This window comes from Lytechinus pictus, chromosome 15 (genome assembly GCF_037042905.1).
Source record: "Lytechinus pictus isolate F3 Inbred chromosome 15, Lp3.0, whole genome shotgun sequence".
Lineage (NCBI taxonomy): Eukaryota > Metazoa > Echinodermata > Echinoidea > Temnopleuroida > Toxopneustidae > Lytechinus > Lytechinus pictus.
In genome coordinates, this window is record NC_087259.1 from 16,308,692 (window position 1) to 16,318,523 (window position 9,832).

The 9,832-nt window shown below is 35.2% G+C and overlaps 1 protein-coding gene across 1 annotated transcript; it reads right to left on the reverse strand.

Moving 5' to 3' along the window:
• Positions 1–402: 402 nt before the first annotated feature.
• Positions 403–9,457, reverse strand: LOC129278407 (cyclic AMP-dependent transcription factor ATF-3-like). The gene is made up of 5 exons (XM_054914586.2): positions 9,011–9,457; positions 4,156–4,446; positions 3,287–3,394; positions 816–2,067; positions 403–560 (listed from the first exon to the last, which is right to left on the reverse strand). The coding sequence occupies exons 2-4, from the start codon at positions 4,420–4,422 to the stop codon at positions 1,906–1,908; spliced, it is 537 nt and encodes a 178-aa protein (XP_054770561.2). The 5' UTR covers positions 4,423–4,446; positions 9,011–9,457; the 3' UTR covers positions 403–560; positions 816–1,905.
• Positions 9,458–9,832: the final 375 nt, after the last annotated feature.

The following is a 9,832-nucleotide window of genomic DNA, read 5'->3' on the forward strand; positions in this document are numbered from 1 at the left end:
TGTGTACATTGCAGGTCGACCGCGCCAATGGCACACTTTTGTATACCTTATTTTTTTATGACAAACGTTTTATGCAACAGGCCCCAGGTTATTGTTGATTTGGTGTCCTTATGAAAGTGAGGACAATATATATATCAGTGTAAGATAAATTTTCTTTGTAAGAGCTATAAAATGCATGACGATTATTACTCAGAATGTTTCAAATATAATAGTAATAATAGTAATAATAATAATAATGATAATAATAATAATAATAATAATAATAAATAATAATTAATTAATTAATAATAATGATAATAATAATAATAATAAGAAGAATGATAATAATAAGGGGCTTTTTGATATAGTGCGTAATACAATAAAGTATCTAAGCGATTTACAACTTCAAGACATAATAAAATATAGTAACCAAAGTAAAATCATTTATTTTGACCGTAACACAAAGCTTAGCAATCAATCGTAGAACATTTGTCTATATACGATTGATTGCATTGACTACAATCAATCGTGGAAACCAAGAGTACGATTAATCGCTAACCTTTGTGTAACGGGACCCTGCACTGTAAAAAAAATATTGGGTAAAATGTTTACCACCACGAGGGTCATTATGTGTACAACTAATTTGGGGCAGTATTTTACCCAATGGGGGAGGCACATTGTCCAGTAAGGTTAAAAAATAATCAGAAATTACTTTAGAATGGGCAAAATTTTCATCACACTGGATAAATAAAAATGCCCAAAACAAATGCCCAATGTTGGTTGGACGCATAATTACCCTCATGGAGCACTTTCACCCAATATCTTTTAGAGTGTGCTCGGTTTCAAAATTCCAATTAGACCAAATGGTTCAGGATTAGACCGAGTGGGATAATACCAAACGGAAAGTGGACCAAGCGGCCGATGGAGACTATTAAGGTGACTTTCCCCCTTTTCCACGGTCTCTCAAAAACATAACAGGAACTACCCTAACAGATTTGTTGAAAATTCATTTAATATAATAGTACTCCATTCAAAAGCAATTAATTATAAATATACATAATATATTCTTTTCCTTTGATAAAACTCTATGATAAAAACGATTGAAAATCTCAATATTTTGAAATATCTAGTACGCATACCACGTTTACAGTTCAAAGCTAAGGCGGTTTTTGGTTGATTTCATAAATAAACATCAATTTTGTTTTAAGTTAACCACTATTTGGTGGTATTTGCATATCAAATTATGTATAAGTATACACTAAGGCAACAAAATGTTGCACGTATTTTAATGACCTACTTCAATCTTTATTATCATCTAGCAACCGTAACATTCCTAACATGTATATATTCTATTTCATTTTCAGTTTGATAACAATACAGTTCTTGATATTTCTAAAGCGCCTTTTGCCACGAGATACAAAGAATGGCATGATTCCTGGCAAGGAAAGGAAATATAAATATATACAGAAATTACCAGGCAGTCCAGTGCATACGTCATCATGATATTCAATATAATGGGTTAAATGCTTTTTTTTCCTATCGTGTTAATAAGATTTTTGAGCGAAATATCTGCTTTGATAGAATTTGTCAAGCACCATGCTTTCCAAACATGCAAACTCTGAAAACATTAGAGCATCTCTCCTTACATGTGGACACAGTCAAGATCATGATCAGCACCTGCCTGAATGCCCAAACATCCTTCCTTCCCGTAATTCTACCATCATGACCATGTCTACGATCATGAAAACATGGAACTATCTCTATTACGAAAATCCAAAATTTGAACAGCCTCAGTGATCGTCAACGGTTTCAGTTCAGTCAGAATCGTCATCGTTCATTATCGTCGTTGTGTTCAGTGTCCCTTATTCTCATAAGACGACCACAGTTAAAAGTTCAAACAACCCGACAATGATATCGTAGACGACATCAGGGATCGATGTGGAGTTCTTCGACGACATGTGCGTGTCTCTGGCACTGTCCACTGTGATCGTGCTCGGTGAGGATGGCGACAAGTTTTGCTTTCTGCTCTTCGAGTTGATCGATCTCGTCCAATAGATCCTGCTTGTTGCTCTCCAAGTGTTCAGTTTCCTGTAAAAACGAGACATTTTCTATAGAATGAAATGACAATGTTTTGCAAAGGCATACCGAATAATACGTGAAATAATTCCACTATGATCATTATTTAAATAAAGGACAAAATAATAATGGATTTGTGGGCAGAATATGAAACACCAATAGTGACTGCATGCTTTCGATTTCCCGTCACGGGCGATCTGACGAATTATCCAGACGGGAGAATGAAGACTTTCGTAGCGAAATTTTAAGTCCAGTCGACAGAATTGCATTTGATTTTTAGAGTGCTTATTTCTTAGACTTCAGGAGCAATACGGACTTTATCAGTACCCCATTCTAGTAATTTATTGCGTTATATTTTATTCGCTCTTCGTGAAAGATTTTCATATTTTATGACTATTTTTTATGAATAAAGAGTACACATTTTAAAGGCAAACTGCTTACACAAGTTTTCTGCTCTTTGCTCTTTCCCGTTTTATATTTTTCTTAATCATAGAAAGAAGACGGTAAACCGTTACACGAGCAAAATAGTAATGTAATTGATTTTGACAAATTGCCATTTGGTCCACACCCGTTTTGTCTAGTTTCCCTTTGGTCTAATCCCAGTTCGTCTACAAGAAGATCGTCGACTATAATCTCTTGTTCTAATTTTTTTTTGGTGATTGGTGAATGGTGGGGATTTTTTACCTGATTGCTAAGAAAGCATGAATGCTTGTAAGCAAGCAACCAGAGGACCGACGGCTTAAGGTCCTCTCCGAAGGACCTGGTAATGAGGATTAATGCCTTACCAAAGGGCACTAGCGCACCAAGTGGGAATCGAACCCGGGTCACCGGAATACGAATCCACCGCTCTACCGACTGAGCTATCGCGCCTCCCTATTAGTCCAATCTCCATTTAGCCAATTTGTCTTATATCAAGTAAGGCTATGAAAGGCTATAGCCATTTCGTCTAATATCCACTTGGTCTAATACTATTCAGTCTATATGATAAGATGGATCATTTTTTTCTTTGTTAAAACGAAAAATAATCAGAAGACAAGGTTGAAATTATATCATCTATGCATCAGGCTAAATGACAATTAGACTAAGTTCGTATTAGATTAAGTATAGTGTAGATTAAGCCGCAAATGAGCCAGATTGATAGTAGACCAAATGAGTTTAGCCTATGTGGTATTAGACTATCTGAACTTTAGACCAACTGGTTGTAGACCAAGTGAAAATTGATTTGACGCACCTCGACCAAGACAAATGTTCTTTCTCTCCTCCTCTCTCTGCATTTCGAAGCAGCAACCCTGTTTCTTTCTCGGCGCTGTCTTCGTTTGTCATCTTCTTCTTTTGAAAGCTGAGATAATTTTACAACCACAGGAGCAGCAGAATAAGAAGTAAAAGGAGAAGAAGACAAAGAAGTAAAAGGAAGAGAATGAGGAGTAGGAGAAGAAGAAGAAGAAGAGAAGAGTAGAAAATGAAGAAGAAGAAGAAAGAAAAAAAAAGAAAAAGTAGAAAATTCAGGGAAAAGGTTGAACAAGTAAAAAAAGATTATGAATTTAACATAAAAGAAATATAGAATACATGTATGAAATTGTACGTAGTTATCATAATCCATTCAGACATTTTTTACGGATATAAGCCCAACGAAAATACGAGTAGGCCTATCCGTATACAAGATATCTGATCCATTAAGGATTAAGAAAGTTATGAGAATTTTAAGTTTGGGATTTGTGACGTCATAAACGAGCAGCTGCCCCATATGTTACGTAATATAAAATGCATAAATTTCACGTTCTTGATGGTTCGTGATGACTCATTTTTGTTTTCTTTTTAGGAGTGGGTGTGAAATGATTTGTCTATTGATATACTTTATGTACAGTAAAAACCATTTTCAATTTTCAGAGAAAATGAAATTTTATTGATTTTCACCATATACGATACGTAAGAAAGCTGCTCGCATATGACGTCACAAATCAAGTAATTAAAATTCTAATATCTTTTTTTAGCCTTCGATTGATTTTTCTCAAACCTTCGGCAATATTTTTTTTTTTTTTTTTTTTCCTACTATTTTTGGAAATAAACTTTTTGTCAGAGTGAACTACCCCTTTTACCTACCGTTTCTTGTCCATTATTCTTCCAATCCAGCCTGATGCCGCCAAGTCCCTTTTGTATTCGTTTCTGTATGATGCTACACCGTATCTCATCGCGAAGCTGGGTTCCTTGATTCAGACACGGATCACGCACATCCTCATGAGTCAAGTAATCGTCCCCGGACATCAGCGGCTGATTGGCGAACGATCCCGTATCCGAGTCCGACGACGAAGTCGACGCCGTCGTCGTGAGCCCGCTTGACCACATATACGATTCAGCCGAGGTCGTCATGATTTCGCCCAAAGCTTCTCGTCTCTGATCAGTAAGTAAAATACAATTGCATATATTGAAATTCCAATTGTCTACAATTTGTAGACATTATATATAAGAGCATATGCCGTTTTTTGTTCAGACATTATTCATACTATCATTTGTCCATGTTATGTAGAACTATATTAATTACGGTATAATTATACTGGAATATTCTTAATTATTTATTTATTTATTTATCCATGTTTTATTTAGTACATTAAAATTAAAAAATAAAACAATTTGACGGGTAGTCCGGTTCAGTTATAAAAACTGCTTTACAACGGAGTCATCCACATGTATAAACATATATATAGAACATGAACATGATCAACTATTAGTATGCACAAAAACAAATGAAACTGAACTTAAATTATTTGAGTTATACATATCACAAAAATTATAAGATAAAGAGTAAACATGAAATTATAATACAAAATAAGGAATAGGCAGAACAGTGCTTAAGTTTTAATCAATGATTGGCTTGTTGGCAGCCTCGTTTAAAAGAATTGATAGAATTGGTGGTTTGAAAAGAAAAGGGGAGTCTATTGGGTAAAACGACATTTGCTCCTGCAACAATGTCGTCTAAAATGTCGGGTTACGGTTCAGGCCCAGGCTGGATATATTTATATCTTAATAAATAGAGTAAAATTCACACAGCTTAATGCTGAACATTTGATCAAAATTGGATAACAAATAACGAAGTTATTGAATTTTAAAGATTTGCATTATTCCGGTGAAACAGTTCTAGGCATGTCTTTATGAATATTCATTAGGTGGGCTGATGATGTCATATCCCCACTTGTTCTTTTGTATTTTATTATATGAAATTAGGTTCATTCAAAAAATTTCTACCAAGAACTAAAACAATTGGATTGACAACATTACTGATTAAGTGCATTAGTTATTTACTGCCGCAACTTATTTCATCGTAATGGAGATACATCATTTACACATGTATTAAAGAAAAAATGAAACCTTTATGATTTCATGTAATAACATAAGAAAAGGGAAAGTGGGGATGTGACATCATCAGCCCACCTAACGAATATTCATGACGTCGTGCATATAACTGTTTTCACATCCGATTTTGATGAATTTTTCGGCATTTTGCTTTGTGAATTTTACTCTATTTATTTAGATATACATATTTTCAGCCCGACCATCCCTTTAGGGTTGCAATATGGTTTAATAATAGGTTTACGATAGGGTATAGAGTTAAACTCAGGGTTGAAGTTGGTCATTCGACTATAGTGTATGGAATCTAGAGCGGGGCAAATGGCGCTGTAGCAAATGTCATGGAACCGTTTATTTTCAACTATATTAGAATATTAAAATATATTTGTTTGAACTTCATTGTGATAAAGACATTATGTGATAATTATGTCACGCCCCTATTCAAAATATTTTGTCTTTCTGCTAAAAATCATACTTGTTTATAATTTTTCAGAGGATTGTTATTATTTGGAGCAAATAGCCCATCTTGAGGATATATCATTATTAACTGACAATTCCACACACATAGTTTTACATGTACACTCGAACAAGGATTATCAATGACTTTTTGAACTTTACCGAGCTTTCACGGAAAAAATAACTGGCACTTACTTGGAAAAGTGTTAAGCAAACATATTAATTAAGTGCTGTTACCTTTTGTACTTTTGGCAGTGAGGTGATATCATTATTTTATAGGATAAAGAATACCAAACGCTTATTTAAGTTTAATCTTGATTATCAGAGGGGATGGTCAAGCCATTAATAATACGGATATTTAAAATGAACATTAGAATAAACCCATTTAAACAATGGAACATGCATCTTCCGCTTTGCAGATAAAACAAATAAGAGTGGACTTCCATTACAAAGTACAACACAAAAATAGCCCACTCCCAGTCAATCTCCTCAAATCTATTGGAAATAATGAGAAAATCCCTTTGCAGCTCGATGTACACCTTTTCACAAACATGTGACCAATGGTCGCTAAATCATAGACTAAGTAAACTCACTTAAAACCCCCCAAATATTGAAGTGGTAAAATTTACATAAACACTACTACCATTCCCGTTTCCCACCACGACAAATATAACTCCCATTAAAAGAAGATTTTCTGTAACAATTTGGAAAGATTCTTACGTATGACGTCATGATGTTACTTCTTCCTTGTATAACGCTTATTCCTTTCGATAGGTCACTGTGGAAGTTTGGAAGTTAAGTTCGTTCTATTATTTCCTCCCTTGCTTCCTATACGATACCGCTTAAAATGAATCACCTAGCTTTGTCATAACTTTAAAATCAAACAAATATTTGAAGGAAAACCAAGAATATCAAAGGTGGATGTATGGGAATGAGTCACATTTGTGGGGGTATACCTCGATCTATTTTAAGCAGTGTCAATAATGATGAATAATTTGTAAACCATTTAATAGCTAGACACGTGGTTTTCTTAAAACTACAATGAAGTAATAAAATCTAAGGTCAAATGCAATTTTATATTGTATAAAAAAAGTAATTGCATCGATTAATCAAAAATCAAGTCACGCTTGATTTATTTTTGGAGTTGTTACAAATCATTTTAGAAGTGGTCACATTCTCATCATACGCCTGGGTACACAAAAAATGTCATATAAACTCGGAAACCTGCGGGCAAAAAATCTACCATTTTGGGGGACTAGAAAACTTTCCTTTTCGCTTATTAGATTCTCGATGAGGCAACTGTCTACCGATTTTTGAGTTAATAACCCTATTTGGGTAAAAATTCTAGAGGAGGCAAATGCCTATCTACTCTATACATTCATGGTTTACCGATGCTGTTCATAAATGTTCCTTTGAGAAAGTGACCCCCCTCCCCCTCAAAAAAGAAGACTTGTGCGCGCACAATACAGAGAGCAATTATAATATTCCTATACACTTTTAATTATCTTAATGAAAAATGTATAACATCCAACCATTAATAGCTTCATGATCCAACTAACATCAACGTGTAAAATAAAGAGGAATATAACGAACTTCATCAGAAGCATGGGCGGAAATCAGGGGGACGTGTCCCACTACTAAAAAAAGTAGGGGGGACACAATATCAAATGTCCCCCTACTATTTTTGGTCTTTTATGATGGAGAAAAATACATCACTTCACAATCGAAATAATACATGTATTTTGAACTAAATGGCCTTACATTTTGGGTGAAAACCTTTCACCTTACATATTTGGTGATTTTTTTGCTTGTCAAATTGTCCAGGCTCTGGTCCCCCTACCTTTGGGGACAGATTTCCGCCCATGATCAGAAGTGAAGGTAAATGATTGATTTTTAAGCAATTGTTTAAACATGTTTTCATGGAAATAACCTGGGTCCCGTAAGACAAAGGTTAGTGATTAAACGTAGGCCTACGCTTGATTTTTATGATTGATTGTACATTGTAGTCAATGCAATCAATCATAACAAATGTTCTACAATGATTGCTATAAATAAAAGCTTAGTGTCAGAGGCCCCAGATTGTTGAATGACCCCTTTAATGATAGTATTTATTATGTTTTTTGGTTCATTATAAAAAAAAAAAGGATAGGCCTGCAACTGTTATTGTACAGAGATAAAACGAGATATTCAAAATAACAAAACAAAATAACCAGAACTATATCAAAGAAACAAAATTAATGAACTTAATAAATTGCTTGAATATTAGGGATATTAAATATCCCTAATATTACGATTTATGTGTGTAGGTCTAATGCCCAGTCGTGAGTAGAAATCGTTCTATTCGAAATAAGCATTAAAAAAATCAGCATATTCAATAATAATCCTATCACAATATGGAATGAGCATTGTAGGATGACCATGACCTGGAATAATTGCCAGTAACAGGCATACCGCGTTTTACCAGGGTGTTTTACTCGGAATATACATTATTATCATTGTATACCTGTGGTCAACGGTATCCTTAATTGGTCACATATTTTAGGAATATTTTGTTAAAGAATGGGCAACAACAAACATCCTTCATGAGAATTACTCTTACCATTTGTTTAATGAATATGTGCAAATCCTTAATCACTCAACCGTACATGGGACGATATTGAGATGGCTTTAAGTATAAAACCCAAACATGGGAGAAAAAAAAATCGTGAATGATTGAATAAAATCCACCAGGATATAACGGAGCTGCAAATTCTTTAAAAAAATTGAACTTTTGACGTCACAGGCAAGCAGCACAAAGTTGAATAATAATTTTACGTGCGCATTCATCATCCGAGAAATCATTTTAAACACGTTTCTACGAGGAAATAATATCGGTCGTCACAATCCATTAAAATGGACAATATTGGGGTTTATCCCTGCTGGAATGAACACTGTGTCACACTGTACGTGTGATGACCGTGAGTTTATATACTGGACTTTGTGAAAATATTATTCACACTGTCTATGTGAGTTATGTGATACACACTGTTGAAATGCTCAAAGTTTACAGAGGGACGGTGATTTCACATTGTGTTGTACACACTGTGGCACACACTTTGGGTCACTGTGTTCTTTCCAGTACGGATACGTAATGGAAGCAAATACCCTTGGTACTTACCAAATAAATAGACACAACTTTTAGAGATACGTTCGATGAAAAGTCAAATCCCAGATGGCAAGTTCACTTGTGTTTTATCTCAAATGTCAAAAAAAATTGCAATAAACTCCAACTCTCCGACGGAAGGATTTGGAAAGAGTCTTCTGTTCTCTCACATAGTCATCTGTTTGTATATTATTAATTAGTACTACCACAAGATGGCAGGCAGGTAAGCTTGTTGTTTGTATGGTTATGATGAGCCGTGCGCCGTTTGATAAAGTGGCTGAACTATAATTGCATTGTTGCCATTATTAGCCTGTCATACTATGGCGTGTGATTTCCGATTTCTCTTCTAGAGTTCAGCAAACGGTGTTGTTTTGTCTTTTTATTGAAATACCGGATCTAGGTCCAAGTAAAATGGTTCCGATCTGGGATCAAGCACACCAGGAAATACAGCGGAACTCCTGTGAGCTAAGCCCAAGTCTCACCCGCGAAACCAACACCAGGGGCCAGTTTCATAAAGAGTTACAACTGTTGTAACTTTGCCATTATGGCAACTACCATGGCAAAAGGCTCAGCAGCCAATCAAAATCAAGGTTACCATGGTAGCTGCCATAATGGCAAGGTTACAATAACTCTTTATGAAACGGGTCCCAGACCGACCAAATGTATTTTACCATCGGTCGGTTTTGAGTCGGTTTCGTTTTTGTGAATGTAGCATTAATACGCAGTCACACCAAATCGGATTCCGAACCGACGCGACGGTACGGCAATGGTAATAACTCAGTAATATTTTATCGGTTTTCGCCGGTGTGGCTGTAGCCTTATGTGACAGACATACTA

Coding starts and splice junctions, on each gene's coding strand:
- LOC129278407 (XM_054914586.2), bottom strand. CDS start 4,422: ATGACGACCTCGGCTGAATCGTATATGTGGTCAAGCGGGCTCACGACG. Junction 3,395..4,155: donor AGAATAATGGACAAGAAACG/GTAGGTAAAAGG, acceptor AAATTATCTCAG/CTTTCAAAAGAAGAAGATGA. Junction 2,068..3,286: donor GAACATTTGTCTTGGTCGAG/GTGCGTCAAATC, acceptor TCGTTTTTACAG/GAAACTGAACACTTGGAGAG.